General features: G+C 30.0%; 1 protein-coding gene across 1 annotated transcript in view; it reads left to right on the top strand.

Moving 5' to 3' along the window:
• Positions 1–22,969, top strand: part of ash1 (histone-lysine N-methyltransferase ash1) — a 229,911-nt gene that overhangs the window by 142,976 nt on the left and 63,966 nt on the right. Inside the window, exons 13-17 of the mRNA XM_075354323.1 lie at positions 3,986–6,429; positions 13,137–13,235; positions 13,715–13,935; positions 19,913–20,160; positions 21,541–21,727. Of these exons, the coding sequence (XP_075210438.1) occupies positions 3,986–6,429; positions 13,137–13,235; positions 13,715–13,935; positions 19,913–20,160; positions 21,541–21,727 (3,199 nt within the window). The remainder of the gene's footprint in view (positions 1–3,985; positions 6,430–13,136; positions 13,236–13,714; positions 13,936–19,912; positions 20,161–21,540; positions 21,728–22,969) is intronic.

Raw genomic sequence — 22,969 nt, 5'->3', positions numbered from 1 at the left:
ATTGAAAACGTCAACTTCAGCAACATAGGGGCTAAATATAAAAAAGTGTAAAGTGCAAGAAAGAATAGAAACCCCATTGGAGCACTTATTTAGCGAGTCAAAATGATATCGCTTTTTACAGGTTTTCATGATTTTTGAGAGATTATAACTCTTTTATTAGTACAATACACAAGAAACTTTTTTATTTGCCATAAACAGCAACAAAAACACTGTAAGTTGTGCAAGTTTGAGATTTTTATATTACCAGCTCCAGCAGAGTTATTTGAAGCCAAAATTTGAATTTAAAAAAAAATGAGTTTTCAAAAATTCATAAAAATTTAGGGATAAGTTTTTCACCATTAATATTATTTATGGTAAAACTACTAACGTATACCTACATATAAAAAAAAATAATTCAAACTGTGTGTGCCATCCCTCCCTCTTGAAAAAAATTACCAAAAGTGAAATTTCACTGTTTGTCATCTTCAAATTTATTGGTAATTTTCTCATAGAAAGAAGAGAGATAGATAAACAAATCACTGGACCAATCTTTTATCTTGAGAAAATATGAATAAATTGCTTTTAGTTTCATCCTTCCAGGACCAATAGTTTTTTAGTTATGATTTTTCTGTAAACCGTAACAATCACAAAAATAGGTGTGTGCACCGTAACAAAAATGGCATTGGCGTAAAGAGTAGAGGCATTGTGGTGGTTGAGAAGTAATTGGTTTAACAAAGGTTGAAGTAAAGAAACTTTTTGATGAATTGGAGAGAAGAAACTTGTGACTAGTTGTTATTCAAACTAGGTTGGTTGGTAGATATTTATATATATATATATATATATATATATATATTATGTACACTAGCTCCCCAACGTAGCTTCGCCTGCCCTATATGGTTACTTGTGTTTCCTTTAGTGGTCAATCTTTTTATTTTATGTTTCTTAGTGAAGTAATCGAAGGCAGGTGCAGCCAGTAACAGATACAGTAATGGTGGCAGTGGCTGTGTTGGTTGAGCCACAGCGCTGTAAACCTTCACACCCCTTAAAATAATCAGAATTAAAAAACCCAAAAATGGTTTTAAATATTTATCTGAAGAATATACAAGCCCAAATCTACTGAATAACTCATGTATTGTAGTTGGGATTGGGAAAATTTACAATCGTTGTTCAAAATTCTTTTTACCTGTCTTCATCCCCTTTCAAGGTCGAATGTCAAAAATTTAGAAATTTGTTTATTGATATGAAGATTATACTTGCCAAAAATCAGGTTGATCTCTTCATTTGTTACTGAGAAATTAAAAAAAATTTGAAAATCCATTGTAACCCTTGAAACTTGAAATTTCAAAAAAAATCTAGAAATTGGTTTTTAGATATTTATAATCACTCAAACCCAGCTCACATAGGGGTAGACGCTCGCAGTTCAAAATTAATTCAGTTCATTAAAGTTTTTGCTTCTGGCAAATCTCTGCTAGTACTATAACTACAACACATATGTGCTCGTGAACACACACACGTGCACGCACGCACAGAGAGAGAGAGAGATTTTTTTTGAGATGAGATATACCCAAACATTTCTTTGTTGTGCCAAGAAACAAGGGTAAATACCCAAAAATCTTCTTAGTTCTGTCAAGAAACAAGGGTAAATGTTTGGTTTTGATTGATTGAGTAGTTTTTTGTTTATCCTGAACAAACAAAAACCCTCTTCCTCTTTATATAATAGTAGAGATAGATATAAATTACTTTATTTAGTCTTATTCTATGATGAATCATATAATGAATTAAATTCTATGATTTGACTCGTTCATTCCAAACCTTGTTCACAGTTCATTAATGCAAATCATTAAAGATTATGCTTCAACCTGTAAATCTCCACTAATATCTATATATATACATTTTTATTTTTTGAGATGAAATATCTAAAAACCACCACTCAGTTATGCCAAGAAACATAAAAATTTGGTTGTGATTGATTGGGTAGTTTTTTTGTTTATCCCAAATAAATAAAAACCCTCTTCCTATTTATGTAACAGTCTATACTATATATCTATATATAGATAACTTTATTTAATGTAAATTTAATTCTATTATGTAATACCATTCATTCAATTGATTTGAATCATTTACTTTAAACCCTGTTCACAGTTCATTAATTCAATTCATTAAAGACTGTGCTTCAACTGGTAAATCCTCCACTTCACAAACAGACACACACACATTATTGTTTTTGAGATGAAATATATCCAAAAACCTTCTCAGTTATTCCAAGAAACATGGTAATTATTTGGCTGCGATTGATTGAGTAGTTTTTTACCCTAAACAAAAAAAAACCCCTCTTCTTTATATAATTTTAGTATATTTTTTAAAAGCAATTCTGTTAATAACCATACTCCTCTGTACCAATACAAAATAATTTAATTTGTAATTAATTATTGATCATTTAATAGATCAACCCTAAGTACAGAACAATTGAAATAGGATGACTTATCTTATTTCAGATATTTCATATTTCATAAAATTGTTTAAAATTACAAAGATCAATTAATTACAATTGAGAGTCGAAATTAAAATGTAAAAATGCAATTAAAACAAAGATAAAAATTAAAACAAAAAAATAAAAAATAAAAACAAAAACTTAAGCAAAGCAAACTCATGTGACTGATTTTATTTTACTCAACAAATAATTTTAAATTTTATTGTAATTTTAAACAATTTTTATATTTTATGTTTCTATATCTTGTTGGGATTATAATTTTACATTTTTAATTTAAATAAAAGTTTTTAAAAATTATTTTAAACATTTTTGTGTGGTTTTAAGTGTAAGTTAAATTCAATTTAAACATAAAAAAACCTTTAATTAGAAAAAAAATATTTATAACATAAAATTATAAGTGAATGGGTGTATGGTGTCATGGTTTGCAAGTTTTTAATGATTTTATGTATATATATATAATATATGTATGGAGGTGATAATGTGAATCAAATTCGCGAAAGTGTTTCTGTTGTGTAATGAAGTAAGGTAAGTCATCCTATTTCAGTTGTTCTGTATTAAGGGTTGATGTATTAAATATAAATTAATAGTGTATATATATATATGATAGATTATAATTTTACAAAATAAGAAGTGCTATTTTATAAATAGCTTCAACATTAAATACACAGTTTTATAGCATATAGTTTATTAAAAATAAAATTATCTAAAATTTACTGTAAATATTTGAAATTCTATTAAAAAGATCATGGAATCTCTTAAGTATTATTATCCTGGAAATTGAAAGATGTGAACTATGGAAAATGTCAATTGCATAAGCCATATTTAAAGTAAACTGGTTTCTTTAGATCATTGAAATTTAAACAGTGTTAGATGCAGTTTCCACTTTATGCTGTTGAATTTATTTATGATGTAAAATTTACCTACCTTTTTATTAAAGCAGCTGTAAAACATACCAGTTGAAGTAAAACAAAACATTACACAGTGACAATCACTTTTTGCTATTATCTCAGTAAATTCTGCCTGATTGATACACTACTGGAAGGAGAGTTTAAATCTGGCAGTCTAGTGTTCTGTGTCTCTACTACATACCTCTAGCAATATAAGATTAAAGGTTTTTAATAATCCTCTTGTTCAATGATTGTATAAAAAAAGTAATGAGACAGGCAGAAATTTTACTTCAAATTCAAAATTAATAGGCAAATTGAACATCCTAAACATTGTTGGTTTGCATATTTTATAATTGTAACAACACCATCTATTCCAAATGATTTAAAAAAAAAAAAAATCGTGTTGATTTGTAAACAACTGTTAACATGAACAAATATAAAGTTTTCTAATGCATTTGAACCAAACAAAAGATTAATTGTACTATTAAAAACTTATTTTCTGTAGTTTTCTCTTAGTGTAAATAAAATAATGCCTTCCACTTACATAAGTAATGATTATTTTTTGTAACTGTTTAATAGGAAGTTGTTTACAGAAGTTTTTGTTTATAAATTGTTTCATCTTTTACAGAGTCGTGATAAAGATAAACCTGAAGCAACAAATAATGAACAGCGATTGCCATTAAAGAAACGGCATTATCATATATCAAATACATCTGCCTCCTTTCAAAATGATTCTCAAGCAAGCCCAAAGTCCGATTCTGCATCTTCGGATTCAGCGAAGAACAGTATGAAATCTACCCTTACATTGAGTGAAAAAAATAGTGAGAAATTGCAAGTTACTAATGCCACTGGTGGGAAAGGATGCAATGTGCCAAAAGGTAATATTAATGTCAACACCGGAGGAAAATCAATCAACTCTAACAAGTCTGAGATGAAATCAAAAGTGGAAATACATCGCAATTCAATCGATGAAGCAATTGAAGCATGCATTACAAGGTACTCTGCTGATGAATCAAGGTCAGTAATTTTTACTCCAAAAAAGAGGCATCGATTAGAGATGGAAAGGAAAGATAAAAGTCCTGGTTCTCATGCAAGGAATATCCTTGGAAGTAAATTAGAGATTAGTAATAATTCTGTTTCTCAGCTTAACAAACGTGTCAGTTCGAGGAGTTCTAGTATAACAAATCCACCTCTTCAAAGTCCTGCTTCACCAGCCCAAGGACCAGTTAGTGGTGCCGGAAAGCGCACCAGCTCTAGAAGCATTGTTCCTATAAGTCCTGTTGCAACATCTGTTATAACTTCTGTTGTCGGAGGAACAGTGAGTAGTCAGACAAAAAGATCTTCAAGAAATAGTATTACGGTTGGCTCAGATGGAAGTGCACTTGGTCAACTAAATTCTAATAAGGTGACTGTACAAAATACACCAGCCTCTAAAAGACTGCATCCTCGTAATGTATCTGAAACAACAGTTACACCAGTACAGACTTCAGATCATTCACAAAAAAGAAGTTCATCTCGTATTCTGCTTTCACCTTCTGCTGGGGAAACTGTAAATAATTCTTCTGTAATAAATAATTTAGTAGGTGTGCAAAAAAGAGCTGTAACTCGAAGCATGGATTCTGATTTATCAGTGGCACCATCATCAGCTACAAAACTGAAACAACAGACATCACAATCATCATCTACTATTGATTTGCCAAATCTCATTAATGTGGTCAGTAGTAGTAGTACATATAGTAGCACCAGTAGTACTCAAATCAGTAGCACACAGAATACTAGAGCAGCATCTAAATCTTCAGCAAATATACCTGCATTAACATTACCAGAAATATGTTGCCCTAAATCACCTCGTACTAAATCAATGCAGAAGCTACCTGCAGGTGTTTTTGAGCCATCTTCTAAGCCAGATACACATATGAACATAGTTGACATACCAGCTGGCTCACCAGTGAAGTCTGTTGCTGCAGTTTTTAATAAATTAACTGAGAAGTTAAAACAGCTTGATAAGAATTCATTAGAAGCAACTTCTGCTGCTGCAGCAGCTGTTGCTGTTGCTGCTGCTATTACTGCTGTTACTACAGCAGTCACCACCACCTCTTATAGCCCCACCATTACTACTGCTGCTACCACTGTTGCAATTTCTACATCAGTTGTTATAACAGCTAGTACCACTGTTAAAAGTGGTGATTGTAGTGGTGGTAGTAGCAGCAATAGTAGTAGTTGTAGCAGTAGCAATAACAGCATTAGTATCAATAACAGCAGCAGTATGTGTACTACTGCTACTACTACTACTACTATTACTACTACTACCACTACCACCACTCCTGCTTCTGCTCCTGGTCCTTTTGTAGCTGATTCTGCTGTCTCTACTATTGCTCTTGATGTGGCAGTTTCTTCTGTTTTAACTTCATCTGTCAAACAGCCAGTTCAAACTGATGTTAGAAGTATGAGACCAAAACGAATAAATGAAGATAAAAATGAAGAAGAACGTAAAGGGAAAAAAAGAAAGGTAATAAAGGATATTCGTGTTCATGTAATGAAACTATCACCTTCAGATCTTTTGAAAAAAGCAATGAGTACAGTTAAACATAAAATACGACGTAGGAAAGCAATAAATCGTACAGGATTTCCTGTCAAAAAGAAGAAAAAGAAGAAACCCCTATTAATTGATGCAAGACAGATAGAAATAAGTTCTTCACCACCACCTATTCTGGAAGATCAGACAAAAATTGTTCCTACTGTTGTATGTTCTCCTTTACGTGATGTAACTCCTGCACTGACGCCGATTGAAAAACTGCAAGATGAAACAGAAGTGAAGGATGAAAAACCAAAGATTGAAAAAGAAGAACCAGTACGGAAATTATCAGATGTAAAAGGTGTAAAAGAAAAAATTATACGTAGCTCTAATCGTAGATTGTTACAGTTAAGAGCACGAGCTGAAGCTAGTAAGCGTAGGAAAAGGAAACGGAATGGAATGTTACATAGAGATAGCAGCTCAGATGCAGTATGCACTCTTCCACCTTTGCCAAACAAGAGACTTCGCAAGATGAAAGAAGATGAAGAAGATGATAGGTAATTTTTAAATGATTAGTTCTTTCAAAATTGAATAATGATGTATTCCGCATGGTTCTGTGTAATTTTATAACTGAATAAGCTGTTTTAGGGGAGCAGGTTAGATTTATGAAGTAAATTAGGTATAGAAAATTATTAATTTTATGACATATTAATGGATTTTCCATTATTATTCTTGTAAAATGTAATGAAAAAGTAGAATTAGAATTGATAATTTTTGATATGTTTGTCATATATATTATATATAGTGATGCCCCAGATATGTATATGTTTAGCAAATTGCTATTCAGTAAATATCAGGTTTTAAAGGTGAATTGGATTATTGCTTTATTGCTAATAACTTAATATTGTAAATAACTACATTATAAAAAAAATTATATAAGCTTTTCAGTAAGAAAAATAATTATCCATTTATAAATTTAAAGGTTTCTAATTTTTTATTTTATTTGGTCTGGTTTTTATTTATCTTATTTTAATATATTAGTCTTATTTTTAATAACATACATAAATTTTAATCTCCTTCCATTAAGTAATGAATCCTAGAATCTAATTATTTATATTAGAAACTAAATTTTGGGTTTAACATTTATAAATGAGTTTCTTTCTTGACTGAAATTTTGAAATCAAGTAGATGAAATAAAAAAAAGTACTTATGCGTGAATTTACCAATAAAAAATAGTAACTGAGTAAATAATGAAGTACAAAATTTTAATATACATACATTATGTGGATTAGATTAAAACCATTGTTCAATTAAGCCAAAAAAAAATTAAGATAGTCATAGACTTTATGTAAATACATTACATGGATATGACTGGTCCAACTTGATCGTTTTACACATTCCAGTTAATCACAACTGGTATTAATATTTTAATAATTAACATTTTATTATGTGATAATTTTCATTAATATACTCTGAAGAGATTAAGAAATTTAGAATTTGGTAGCTTTAGAACTGGAATTGCAGAAATAAGGTATGGTTATATGAAGGTAAAAGAATGAACTACATTGCTCATGCTTTACCAGAACAGTGAACATTAACAAACACTTAATGCGACATAATAAAGGTTTTGTATCTGTAATATTTTTATTTTATTGTACTCTCTTTTGAATAAGTGAAAATTAGTTTAAAGTTAATTTCTCTAAGTATCTTATAAACCTATTTGTCTGGACTGCAATAGTCTAGATTTTGGCTAATTCAAGCTTCTTTAACCCATGTGTGTGAAATTTCTAATTTCAGTTTTGAAAAAAAAATTACATAGAAGTATAAAATACCTTCTCTGCAATTCCTGGCTCACTCCAAAAGTGGTAGTTTTTTGTAATTGAAGTCAATATCAGAGTCCAGGTCTTCATGAATAGACTTTGATCAGAACTTTTCTACCTCTCAAAAGTAGTCGCTTCACTTCTCAAGCCTAGTGGCAAAATATGTTCTGATGAGGCTATGGTATTAACCATGTCTTTGAGTTGAGTAAACCAATTAAGTCTTTCTCATCCTTCCCAACTAGATCTAATTCCTTTAGCAATTGGAAGCAAGATTCTTCAGATGTGCTGTCCATCATCTTTAATTTAATCAGCCATCCTTAAACATTTTTTTAATATCTTTACTTTTGAAACTCTTACTCCTAGCTTTATTCTTATCAAAATTGGGGGTATTGCAAAAGTATTCAATATTTTTTACATTGTGTTTCCCAAATTTAGCATGCTTTCAAACTATGATTCTATGTAATGACAGTTTTGCTTTCCAGACATCTGGTATTCTCTCACTAGCACATTTCTAATAGTACTGTGCTTGTTACAGAAGCTTTTGAATTGAATTGCTGTGTTATTTTGCCAGATGAACTGAACAATATTCCATGATAGACTGGACCAAATATTTTATGATTAGCAGACTAGTAAATGGGACATCCTTTGTTTTGTGTATGTTGACTATGTAGAGCTGATGCTCTACTTGTTACAGAATTACTTAGAACATTCATTTTCTTTTGTACATCAGATCAGAAATCAGCAAGAATCTTAAGATCTGCAAATAACAGTTAGTCTTTTCCATCCATTAGTTTCACTAATGGACACAAATTTTCTGTAGAACCTCTTCAACAGCTTCAATTTCATTTGATTGTTCAGCATCAATTCCTCTTAATACAATCTTAACACTTCTATACTGAAATTTTTATTACTTGAAATACTTATACCTTTAAAATTTTTATTACTTTTCCATTTATGCAAAGTGTATAGTGCATGTTATCATGTACCTTTATTAATTAAATCAAATTCTTGACTGAAGCCAATAAATATGGCCAACAAATAGGCATTCTATCATGTGAGAGTTAAGGATGTTGATCTTAAGATGAAAATATTGTTTCTTGATTTAAATTTTGCTTATTTATCTGGAATCAATTTACATTTTTCTGCCTACTTTGTTAATTTGGTTGTTGGTTTCTTAAGTAATTTAGCTATGGAGTTTATTAGTGCTTCCTTCATAAATTGAAGGGTCAATTTTATCTCCAGAGGTTTTATAAAAACATTAGCCCAAGCATGTAGAACCATTTACATTGCATAAACTTTGTTGAGTAAAATAAAATGATAACCTTCCCATTCTGCTGTCATAAGTTTATACAGTTCATATGAAATTCCCGTAAGATCTTGCACCATTTTATTTTACACATTTTAATTCCAGCATACAATTCTTCTGAAGAAATATTCAGTTTTAAATCTGATTATATATTGACAAAACCACTCTTTATCTTTCCCAGCTCGAATGTGGTGATTATAAAGATCTTCCAAAGTACTTAATGAAATCATCTCATCTATACCCTTGTTTGATTTTACCTTGTGGCTTCTCTTCAAAATTCTCCAGAATTTTTCATTACTTAATAGATCCAAAAAAATTTGACAACCTACTCTTTCCTTTTTTCTTGAAATATTCTTTAAAATCTTTGTTTGATTTCACATATGCTGTTAACTTTTTTCCATAAAACTGACATATTTTCTGACCAGCTTATGGACATGTTTTCTTCCTAGGATACTTTATTTAACCACCACTTCTGCTATAGGTGCTTATATTTTCCTTCTGAAAGTATTATTTGATTTACATAGTCCGAGTTTATACAGTAACTCTTGAAAATAATTCAACCAAATTTTTACTCATCTATCAGATCTTCACTGTTGAAATAAAAATCAACCATCACAGCTAATTTTACTTTAAACAATTTCAGTTATGCTCCAGTCTTAATTAAAAAGATCTAAAAAAACCATTCATGAGCTGTTTTATTCTTTCATGCTCCCAAACTATGTGGTATTAATATCTTCAAACCACAGGGCGAATTTTTTGAAATCCTCATAGTGGGCAACACTTTCATGTCAGCTATCAGCTCTGTTCTTGGCTTAGTGACTCAAACTGCCTCTACTGTGCTTTTTCTATTTGGTCTGCTAATATATTCCCTTGGGTATTCTTCTTCAGTTCAGCTGTTCAACATGATCAATATCCAGTCTTCTTTGCTGAGTATACCAGTTGCTTTACATTTTGCATTACTCTCATATAAACAATTTATTGTAAGATTTCCTCTAATAAATCAACCATTAAAAAGATAATTTATTTAGTTGCGTTTCCTAATTCTTGTATTAAAATTTGCCAACAATTAGGCATTAAACTCAGGTGAGTTTAATTCACTGAACTTAGGAAGCAAATCTAATAAATAGGCTTCCAATAAATAGGTCTTACAGTTTTAACTAATTCTTACAAGTAACCACAAATTTTAACAATCAGCATTCTTATTCTTCTTTATAAACAATGATATTGAGTCATTCCAAAGGAGAGGTAAAGGAACTTTAACATGTGCAAAACTTAAAGTTTGGCTAGTTGGTAACTAGGAGTATACAAAATATTGATATAATATGGAAAAGTGCTTTGTGGTAATTTAAAAAAAGTTTGCTTGTAATATATTACAGTATATATTATAATTACATAATTATATATTATAAAGTACCACCTAAAGGCATTGAAGAATTGTAGCAGGTTCTAGTTTGGTTAATGGAAATTTGGCATTAAAAATTACTCTTGTTGATGTAACATGTATTAGTTATTAGAGAGGATTTCTTTGAATTTCTGATGAAAGTAATTATATTATAAATTTGGCATTAGGGCTTTGCTTTTTGGGTAAAAAAAATTTTTTTAAATATATCTTCATCAATCTATGGCATTGCTAAGGGTATGGGAATAAAGTAATGTCCTTGGTCTTGCCAATTCTGTATTTACATAGACCAGAAGTTCTCAAACTTTTCAGCCAAGCTTTCCCCTCATGGTGTACCATAAGATCACGCCCCTTTTATAATGTATATAGATATGTTTATATATTTTTTGTTGTACTGTGCCTGTATGTTTTTTTTCTCCTACTTTCATAAAAGAAATATACAATAATCATGTTTAGACTAATAAAAAATAAATAAAAACAGAGCTATTACATTTCTTTTAGTTTTACAGTTTAAGAACTTAAAAGAGCAACATTAAAATGAAACACAACACAAATTCAACAAACTAGTTGCCCTCAGCTCTTGAAATGGGTGTTTTATTCTATAAAATGGTTGAAGGTCTTCATAAAAATGCTCAGAACCTTTTTTTGTAGAGTTGAAAGATGTTTTACCAAACAAGTTGTAACCTCTTGAGGAAGCTGCTCACACTCAACTTCTTGCAGTATGTTCAGCAATGTAGGAAAACCGTTCAAATCAGGTTTTTTCACAGCAACTCCCACAGCAACAGCTTCTTAAGGAGAACTTGTACTTTTTCCTTCCAGGTAACAATATTGGCATTCCCCTTTTGCAAAGACTTACTCAAAATGTTCATTTTGCAAAAATATCTGCAACGTAGGCTTAGTTTCAAGAGGAACTCTGTATCACAGAATAATTCTGCTGAAGGTTGGTTATAATTTTGTAAAAACATAAACATCATTTTTAAGTTCAGTGGGGAAAACATTTCCCCTTGATAGCCATCAAGCTTCAGAGTAAAACAGTAATGCTGTGTGTTCTGAATCCATACCTTCACACAAAATTGTAAACAACCTTGATTGGAGTGCTTTGATTAAATTTACTGTTTTATCAACTTGAAGAACCTCATTTAAGCTTGGACTTGGGTCTTTTGAGGTTAGTGCCTCTCTGTGAATAATGCAATGGGCGTTTGACGTTTGGGGCAACAGCTTTGACTAAACCTTGAAGTCCAGTGTATTGCTCTGCCATATCCCTGTAGTGTATTTCTCCCATTGCATATATTTTCTTTAAAAAAAGTTGTCAATAATCTTAAAAATATATTCTGCAGTAGTGTTGGTGGTAAATGGTTCACAAAAAAGCCTTCTTGAATGGCTTTGTCATCAATTAATCTGACATAAGCCAATAAATGAGAATATCTGAGTTTATGAATTGCTTCACCAACTTGAAGGCCAAAAATAGTTTTTTGTTAATTTTCCATTAATTGCTCATCCAGATCTTCAGAAATATCTGATTTAGCTGTGACACAGTGTCATTAGAAAGAGAATGGATTTTAGTTGTTGTGTGAAGCTATCTCCGAACATTGTGGAAACAGTATCAACAGCTGGTGATAAGATAAGAGTTTTGCCTATTGCTTGTGGTTTTTTTACATTTGGCAATCTTATGAGAAACCGAAAGATGCCAAAAGAACTTCGGAAGGCACAATTATCGTTTTTGTAAATGTTTGTTGAGTAGATTTAAAGCTATTCAGCTTGCAAGCAAAGTATTCGTTAGGTGTGTTTATTAGTTCTGCAAGTTGTTTCTAAATGCTTGTTAGGCTGCACGCTGTCAGATGCTAATTCAGTCAAGCAAACTACACAGTGATGGCAATGTTCACCATTGACAATAATTTTAGTAAATCCTAGAGATAAATAATTGTCATACCTTCTTTGTTTTGTGTTCTGCCCTGAATTTGAAGTGTTTGCAGCTGGCTAGTTGGTGTTCACACTACTGATGTCATCCCTTGGAATTATATTTTGGCTGTTTGATGTACACACATTATTTTGACCACTTACCCAAAATCTCTTTATTCTTAAATGTTTTATTAAAATAAAGTAAACACATAGCAAACCAAAACTTACTACCGAAGAGAATATTTAATTCATTTTGCATGAGGTAGCAAACAAAACCTCAACTCTATAAACGTAGTTTGATGCTGGACACTAGATTGTATGGTGAATCAGTATTGCAATCTTAAAAATACAAATTATTGTGTTAAGCTTGCTTAATAATTCTATATTTTGCTAAAACTATATTATATTCAAGTAGGTTTTTTTAAAGTGAATAAATGGAGATGCTTATTAAAAATATTTAGGTTTTACAAAAATGCTTCTTTTTGATCAATTGTGAAAACACATTATAGATTTGTGTCTTTAATTCAATACGTTTAAAATCAACAGATTTTATTTTAAAGGAGTTTCCAAGCTGTTTTACTAACACAATATTGCTTTTTCAAACTTTCTCATGCCCCAGTTGGAGAACCTCGGACAAAGAACATAGAAAATTATCTACAAAAGAGTAATTGGCAGAGACCTGTTAGATTTAAGCTGTTAATCTCTTGACTGTGGAAGTTCTTTGTTCAAGTTTTGAGAAAAAAATGAGCATTACAAACTTTAATTTTGTGTAAGCTATTATTTAAGTTAAATACATTAACAAAAATTTTTGTTACTTTTCATTGCTTTATTTTATTTTAGTGATGCCGATTCTACAAAATCTCGGAAGAAACAGCCACCACGATGGAGAAAAAAATACCTTGTTGCGGGGTTGTTTTCAGATTATTATAAAGAAGATGAGTAAGTGTTTTATAATTAGTTACCTCTAATCATTAAGTTATTTAAGTTAATTTTACCTTGTTCTTTTTTTTATTTGATTTGTTTGTTTCTCTATTCATTTAGTGAAATGTAAATTTGACTACTTTGGAATTGTGTAGTATTTTATTAGAAGAGAATAAAATGAGATACTTAAACTTTATATTTAAGATCCTTCATTGATTGAAAAATTAAAAATAATTTTTGCAATAAAAAAAAATTAAAATCATTTAAAATTATATAGTTTTCAAAGAGTATGTAAAAATATGAAGAATATATTTTCTGTTATTGCTATAGAAGAGTTATTCTTTTGATACCTGTTTGTGGTTTTTATTAGCTGGTAATAAATTTGTATTTAATTCTGATGTAAAGAACGAAAAAGAGAACACCATATGATTTTTATTTATCTGAAAATTTTCACTTTTTATGATACTCTTGATAAGTTTTTAAATTAAATTTTCCAGACCCAGGAAGCCAAGTATTGATGTTGCCAAATCTAGAATAGTCTATCGTCCTGAGGAACATAAATATGGCTTGATGCCACCTCCCCACTATTGCAGCAAATGGGTACGACAAAGAAGGGTTAACTTTCAGTTGCCGCATGATCTGTGGTGGTTACACGTTAATAGTCAATTGCCTGGTCGAGATATAGTGCCAAGTTGGAATTATAAAAAAATCAGAACAAGTGAGTATATTGACTATTCATATTGTTTGAGTTATGCTATACAAGTTTTCACAAATCTAAGTTCAGTCAGTATATTTGTCAGTTTAAATTGATATAGAATTTACTTTAATAATATTCTTTGAGATAATAATTATGATGAGCTGCAGTGGAGCATAGGATTTCTTTATTTATCACTTGTAATATGGTTATAATCTTTATTTTATTCAAGGTTTTGCCATTGAATTAAAATTAGAATTTTCTGTTAGTGGTATAATTGGATTATTTTCTAAGTAATAAAAAAATATGTATTTAATGCCACCTAAGCAACCAGTAAACAGTAACAGTGTTCATGATTTTTTCCTTTATCATCTGTTAATAGTGCACTAAATTCAAATTCAAAAGATAGTAAGTAAACTACTTTAAAGCTGCAGTTCAAATGTCAAACAATAACTATGCAATTAAGCTAATTACAGTTCTTTTCTTTCTTCATTTCTGGAATATTATTCCTACTGCAACAAAAAATAAAAATCATGAAGCAGGAAGCAGGAAGGAAATATCTGGGTTGTTCATTTGTCAAGTTACCAATCAGAATTGCTATATTTTATTAAGGTCTGTATACAATGTTTTGTAATAAGCTTTTAATTGTTATTTGAGTAATTAATGATTGTAATACGTCTGTATTATTGATTTATTCGTTTAACTGTGAATAGTTTAATTTATTTGATTTGTTTTGAAATTCCTTATAGATGATGTTTGTTAAGTACAATTTATTCTCTGTTCAACAATGCTGTCTGTCCTACATTCTGTATCTCTCTATCAGATACAATGTAGAGTTATGGTTCCAAGTATTCAAAGGTTTATATTGTGCAAGTGTTCAGATTCATTTTGAGACATTCTTGTTCAAAGTGCTAAATTTAGTAATGATTGTGAGAAGAGCTGGACTTAATTTACTGTTTATTTTAGCAAGTATGTCAATGTTTTTAAAATGTAGGCCTTCAGTAAGTTAAATATAGTGGTTGTTAAATGTCTGGGTGGTTGGAAGTTTATTGTGGTTGAAGCATTAATTGTAAGACTTAATTTTTGGTATCTTTAGATTTTTTAAGTCATTGTTAAAAGTTTTGCATAAGTCATTTCCAAACTCAACACACAGTGAAATATAGTTAAAAGTCAGCCGGTCAGATAATTTTAAGATTTTCTTTAAGCCTTTAGAATGCAATGTTGGTCTTATTGATCAGGTTTAATTTTGATGAGTGATCTACTTAGCAGTTCTGATATGTTTTCATAATGGAATGAGCTCTTTAACAACAGTCTTCCTGTATGAGATCTGAAATACTGGTAAGAGGTGTCATCGGCAAATCTTATTACATTTGTGTGTATTGATAGAGGAAACAATAAACTAACTGTGTATAAAATATTGATAGTCTGTAATTACTTTCTCATTGGATTTAAGTATTTGGAATTATTGCTGCTGTTTTAAGTTAATCTTAAGTGTTGATAAGGAATTGGTGATAACCATTTATAAGGAGTATTTCTTAAGAAAAGGCGTCTTAATATAATCTATGAATTTTTTTTTTAGTAAGGCCACTGTCAATCTGTCTTCTCCAAATGCTGTGTTTGTTGTTTCATGTTCATGTCCTTTATTTCAAATATAATACATTTGCATGTATGTTATATCATTTCCACCAATCGTTTTAAAAATTTTTAAATTATTAAAACCTTTTATTTATTAACACAATACACTTTATCATGTCATTTAAAACTATTTTTTTATGTGTAAAAAATGAAACAGGAACTCTTATAGGTTTGAATGAAAGGTGATCACTTCTATGTAGTTTTTTAGTTTACAGAAAGATAAAACTAAAAAAAAGATGGCATTTCTATTGACAAATTTTTACGAACAGAAATCTTTCTATAAAAGAGAATAAAATTTTAAATATTATACGTGAAAATTGTATATAAAAAAGAAAGATGAGAGTAGAAAAAGTTATGACACATAAACGTTATATACTAGGAAGCAATCGAACACATTTAGGCAGTTAGGAATTGAGGGAGAAAAAAAAATGAATCACATGTTTGTTTTTCAGTTTGAAAAACAAGTTTGAGGAAAACCAAGCACCAAAAAGGAATACTGATTTCTTCAAGTTAAAAAAATTAAACTGTATTTGATGTTTTCATTAATTCTCATTTATTTTTTGTTATTTCTTTTATGTATTTAACTAGGGTATTTAGATGTATTAAAATTAATTTCTGAGTAGTGAACTAATCATCTTTTTGAAAAAACTTCCATTTACTTGTTTCAAAGTTTAGTTTGGATGTGTGTTGTATTTATACATTGATTGTGTGGAGTAATTAAATTACTACTGTACTTTTGTCAGATTATAGATTTATACTAATTATTTATAGGTTACGGTTTTATCCTTAATTTTTGATGAAGGATGTAATTTAAAAGTTTGGATATTATAAATTATTGTAATTTCCATTATTAATTGATTTTTCTTTTATTTGTAATTTTAAGTGCAACACTAATACAAGTTAATATTTCTTGATAAATATTGCAACTATTTTCACCTCAGTAGACCCATTGCTGTATACTGTTAAAAGATTTACTGTATATTTCTGTATCCCCTGGTCTCATTTGTGTATGTTCTTTTATAATTCTGTAAAAAACAGTTGTTGTTTGGGTAACATCTGTTCTTTTGTTTTGCTGAAAAAATAAGTGTTTTTTTAGAGCAAAGAATTGTGAAATTTCATATGAAACTTGGAAAAACCACTACTGAAACTAATCTTTTATTAAAAAAAATATATGGCAATGAATCTTTATCATGTGCACGAGTTTTTGAGTGGTTTAAACCTTTCCAAGATGGCTGAGAATACATTGAAGACTATCAAAATTCAAAGCGATGATGATTGTTTTTTGACATTCATGGGATTGTGTACCTTCACTGGGTTCCTGAAGGTCAAGCTATTAATCAGCTTTACTACCTTGAGGTCCTTGCTCAACTCCATGAAAAAATAAGAAAAAAACGACCCGAATTATAAAAGAACAAGTTATCGGTTCTTTATCAGGATAATGTACCGGCTCACACTGCATTGTCTGTCAAGATTTTTCTAGCCAAGTATAACATCCCAGTGTTACCATCTGCCTTATTTGCCTCACCTGACACCATGTGACTTTTATCTGTTTCCCAAAGTCAAATCTGTATTAAAAGGAACAAGAATTCAGACCGCTGAAGCTGTGAAAGAAAAAGCGGTACATGTCATGAAAGCGCTCACAGAAGAAGACTTCCAGAACTGTTTCGAACAATGGAAAATTCTCATTGTGTGTTGTAGGGACAGGGAGGGTGTACATTGAAGGGGATAATAACTAAATATGTATAAATTTAAAATAAAATATTTTACAGCATTAGTCTTGTTATTTAATAGCCACACTTTGTATCATATCTAAAAAGATTCCATGAGTGCCTTATAGGTAATTAGTGACATATACTCCAGACACTGTGTTATTAGTGAGATTCAGTTTGTTATTTTGCAAATAACTAAACCTAACACAACAGTGAGCTTCTGATGGATCCCCAGCCATACAGGAATTTCAGGCAATGGGTGCACAGACAGTGTGGCAAAAGAGGTTTGTTTTAAGCCTCCTTTTACCAGTTGCGTTGTTTCTAACGATCTTGTCTGTTTCCTGAAGAGGGTAGTTCATGATGAGTGGCAAAGTGAATGGAATGTCACCATGAACAATAAATCCTTCGCCCAATTAAGAACACTGTCTCACCATGAAACTCCTGATGCAGAAGTAACTGTTGAGAGAAGAGGTTGTTATCTACTATTTGCAAATAGGGCACACCAGGCTCACTCATGGATATCTGATGATGCAAACAGGATGCATCCCTTTGTACTTGCTGTGACTACCGACTAACAGTGCACCACATCTTTGTGGATTATATCTGTTATGTGGCATTGTGTCACAAATTTAAATTAGGTACTAAAATGCAAACTATTCTAGGAGATAATGAAACAAAGTTATATTTTGTTTCATGATTCCTTAGGGTCGTCCGTTTTTATTTAAATATTTGAATTATTGTGTTTCACCTATTTATGCCATTTGTTATAAAGCAGATGGTAATTTTATTATTTTTAGCATACACACAGGTTTTATGAATTTCAATTGTTTTAAAGATGTTTTTGTTAATCAGTTTTTAATACTTAGTTTTTTGAAACAAATACATCTAGTCTGGGTAATGATAACATGAAAGTGTTTTTCGCCTTAAAAAAACAAAAAATAAATAAAATAAAAAAGTGCTAAATCATATATACATAATTGCATATTTGTTAATATATACAGTCTTATGACATTACTTATCAGTAACAGTGTTTAATAAATAAACTGGTATATCTTGTCCAAGCTGAATTGACACAGATCTGATGAACAGCATAACTGTATATCTTGCTGCCTAATGAGCACGGTTTATAATACTACTCAATTAAAGACAGTATGTATACGGTACAACTATTGTGTATTCCAATCTGGGGGAGTGCTTTCAAAATGTAGGGTTAAACAATTTAACCTGAAAAAAATTGTCAAAGCACTATGATCGATCGTTGTCAAGATATTTGCAATTTTCACCCAAAAATTTGGATCTGGTTAAAAAGTATTAAATTTTCCTTAAACTTTGGTTGCTACTGTACAGAAGAATTTCCAGTAGCAGCTGAATAATTAGCAGTATAAAAATTAACCTAGTGCTCTGAAAAATTTTTTTTACCCTCTTGACGATACCTCATGTGCTCCTGTTGGTACCCATTTGGAAATTGGTGAGGTGTGATAGGGTACCACCATAATATCTTGGCAACTGCTTGTGCGATTTTCACGATTCAAACGACGTATGTATCAGCAAGTTGAGCGCTAACTGATTAACGCATCATGTACACTCTTCATCGACTAGATCTTGGTTTTCCAGAAAGTAATTTATTTACCCTACGATTTGATTGCACTTTCCCACTGTAAAACGTACCAATGCGATCTTTCGCCAAATATGCTCAAACCTGTGCGATAGCGCAGTTGTAAAGTATAAAATGATAAGACTAAAAAGTAGGAAATAAAAAAAGTTAAAAAAACCATCCTTACATTATATTAAATGCAGTAAAAGGTAGAAAATAATTTTAGGATGTTATCTCAGAATGGATTTGACAACAAGCTTTGATGGTGATATGTAAGATTATGTAAAATTCATAACTTAAAATTAAAAATTTGATATTTATGCCAATTATATTAAATGCAGTAAAAGGTAGAAAATAATTTTAGGATGTTATCTCAGAATGGATTTGACAACAAGCTTTGATGGTGATATGTAAGATTATGTAAAATTCATAATTTAAAATTAAAAATTTGATATTTATGCCAATTTTTTCATATGTGTGAGGAATGGCCTAAAGAGTGGGGTGCTCATGTTTGCATCCCACTCTTACATATTTAACATTTTTTATATAAATGTAAGACTAAAAATAATTTAAAAGTTTATGATGTGAATATGTTTATTGATTAGAATAAGCATTAGTATACGTAAATTGGTATCAAAAAATTAGTTAAATTAAAAGGTTACCTGTAAGAAAAAAAAAAATTATACCGTAAAATTTATTTTAGTGTTTGTATACTATATTCCACGAGTAAGCTATTATAGCCCTGTGCTAGCTAGGCAACCATCGCCTAGATCAGATCTGTGGCAATTTGGCTTGGACAAGCTGTAATAGTTTAATTGAACAAAACTCATCTATTGACAGTCATATTTGATTCTTAAATCATTTTCAGTCTTGATTTTGATTACTATTGGAGCAATGGTAACCTGAAGTCATTTTTGGTGTAACTTTTGTATGTTAGCCACTGCTGTGTTGTTGATTGTGCTAAGTTACTCAACATTTTTTAAGCTAATGTTTATATATAAGTTGTAATATACCTTTAGATACTGCATTCTTATGAAAAATTATTAAAAGCATGCATTTACAGATGTCTACTATGATGTAAAACCACCTTATATGTATGAAGCCCAAGCTTGCAATTGTACATTGCCTGAAGTGAATAATGTTAATAGCAATAGTAATAATCAAGCTAGTTGTGGAGAAGATTGTATCAATCGGTTGATTTATACTGAATGTTCATCTCAGCTTTGTCCATGTAAAGAAAAATGTTCAAATCAGCGTATCCAACGACATGAATGGGCTCCTGGACTTGCTAAATTTATGACCAAAGATAAGGTAAGTTTTAAAGAAAAAATAATATAATTGAATATTAATTAGTTTTCATTACTTAAAGCAATTTTGTGAACAAAATACAAATAACAATGTATTAAGTGAGTAATGAGCAAAACAATTTTTTCTCATTTTAACAGTAATTTGATAGACAACATAAGTTTAAGTAGCTGCTAGGCTGACTGAACTTCTTTCTTATCCAGATTATTAGTCTGTTACTAATGAAAGTTTAGACAGTAGTATAAGTAATTACGTTATTGTCAACTGTACTTATATAGTGATGTGTAATAAGCTATCATTTCTGAATTTCATTTTTTTTTTTTTTTTTTTAGTATATTTCATGCATGTTTATTCTTTGGGCTACAGCTATAAAACATTTTACAAGTATATACATAAGTTGAACATTGATTATTTATATATTTTCTGATAGGTTACATATATATATATATATATAGAAAAAACTGGTGTTAAAAAGATAGATGTTTATGAATTAATTACTTTTTATTATATTAACACCAAGCTGTTTTATAATAAAAGATCATGAGAGTTTTTTGTTTTTGTTTGATTCATAAAGAGAACTGATTATGGAAAACTTAAATATACTTAACTCAGAAGAAGTTAATGTAAAGCCCCTCTATTACATACCATTACTGACAGTATGTTATAAGTTATTTGTTGACATTTATTTCTTTGTTTTTACTTGTGTTCTTGTTCTTTTATGCTTATCCTGAGCTACTTTAAAATTGTGAACAATTAACTAATCCTTATTGTGGTGTAGAATTCAAGATCTCAAAATTTGAAGGGAAATTAATAATTGTTTTCTTTTCAATTTTTTAGATTTAAAAAAAAATTATTTTACACTTTTAGTTTTATTTTTAATTGGATGGGGTTATAAAAATTCTGTCTGTTTGAAAAAATGCTGCTTACAAGAATGAAAAGAAGTACCAAATTTTTTTGTTAAAAATATCCTCTATTGAATTAAAATTTAAAAAAAATAACGGAACAACCAGAGGAATTTCTTTAATAAAATAAATTAATTTTTGATCTCCATGGCAGAGTAGTAGTAGTATCTTTGCCTTTTATCTGGGGGTTCTGGGTTTGATTCTCTGCAGGTGATAGCATTTTTCATGCGCTACAAAATCCAGTTTCATACTTATATGTACAAGCTTAAAAAATGTCTGGTGCGCTAATGAATTAATTTAAAAAAATGATATTCATTTAATTAAATGAAAGTCTTACACAAATATTAATAAAAAATTTATATGAGGGACAAATTGAGAACCTCTTCCTTTATTGAAGTCAGATTTAGGTGGAATTGTTTAGCAGAGTTGGTGATTTGTATTTTTAAATGTATTAAATATAAATAATCTTACCAAACATTTTTAGGGATGGGGAGTAAAGACAAAATATCCAATCAAAAGTGGAGAGTTTATATTGGAGTATGTTGGTGAAGTTGTTAGTGAACGTGAATTTAAGAACAGGATGGCTTCTCGCTATCAAAATGATACTCACCATTATTGTCTCAACCTTGATGGTGGATTGGTTATTGATGGTCATCGCATGGGTGGTGATGGTAAGTTATGTTTTCTCTTTTGTTAAAAAAATAGTAATTAATAAGTTGGACTTTATCCTGGATTATAATGTTTTCATTTTTCATTTATTTAGTTGTTTAGTTTTAATTTTAGTTACGTTCACTTTTCTCAATGTAAGTTGTGCTGACATAAAGTTTACTGCTAAATGGTTTAACTTATGCTAACATCAGAAGAATCTTTTTACAGCATGATTTAAGTTTTAAAAAGTTAAAAAACATTACTCCATTTTACTGTTGATTGGTAAATATCAATTTAGTTGATAATTGTAACACTATTACAATATAATTAGTATGGTAATATCATCACTAGAAGGTAACATGCTCATGTAGTTTACTCCCCTGACTACATTGTGGCAGTAATGAAAGCATTTGTGAAGAATATATATATATATATATTATATTTCTTTTTTGTTACCTAGAGCTGTATTAAAATTTGTGTCTTATTCTAAAGTCTTTAACTGTAAGGTTAAACATTTTAGTAAAATATATTAAAAGTTTGTAATTTGCTGCTCCCAAGAATGAACAGGAAACCTAAGGACCTACTTAAAAAACAATAAGATTGTGAATGTTTAGAAAAAATTACATTTTGCAATATTATGTGTAGGATTTTGATGTGTCTTGAATGTGGATATTTTCAGTTTTTTAATAGGCCAAATAATCAGTGAATTTGTTGAAAACACCGAAATAACACCAAGTTCAGCCATCAAAGACAGATTATGTCAAAAAAGATTACTGAGATGTTATACTGGAAGCCACTCAGAGAAGAGAGATGAAAAAAGAATTTTAGTGGTTTATTATTTATAACCTGAAAATTGAATCTTAAATATAAAAATGAGTATTGATATAAATATTATTCACAGAAATAAAGACATCAATAATAAGTAAGGAAGAATATATTAATAAAAGTCTTTTTTTTTAAAAATGTATCTGTTGTATGCAATGTTAATAAAGAACCATCATTTATAATGATCAAAACTCACTGATTGAGCTGTAGACCATCTGTAGGTCTTACATTCTCTTAAGTGTTTTGAGATTTTAGTGCTGGTGTAAACTTTTAGTGTAACAAGATTCATAGAAAAAAAAATATCAACATGTAATTGGTCATGGCAGTCTTGGCATAACACTGATCAAGAAGATTGGCCTTCTTTGGTGTAGAAAGTTTTTCTGATAGATTGTGTAACTTCATTGTGTAACTCACAGTAAAGATAGAGATAGTTTTTAGTA

The sequence above is a fragment of the Lycorma delicatula genome, chromosome 1, assembly GCF_047948215.1.
Source record: "Lycorma delicatula isolate Av1 chromosome 1, ASM4794821v1, whole genome shotgun sequence".
In the NCBI taxonomy this organism is placed as follows: Eukaryota; Metazoa; Arthropoda; class Insecta; order Hemiptera; family Fulgoridae; genus Lycorma; species Lycorma delicatula.
The sequence above is the reverse complement of the archived record's forward strand: the minus strand, read 5'-3'. Positions and strand labels throughout refer to the sequence as shown.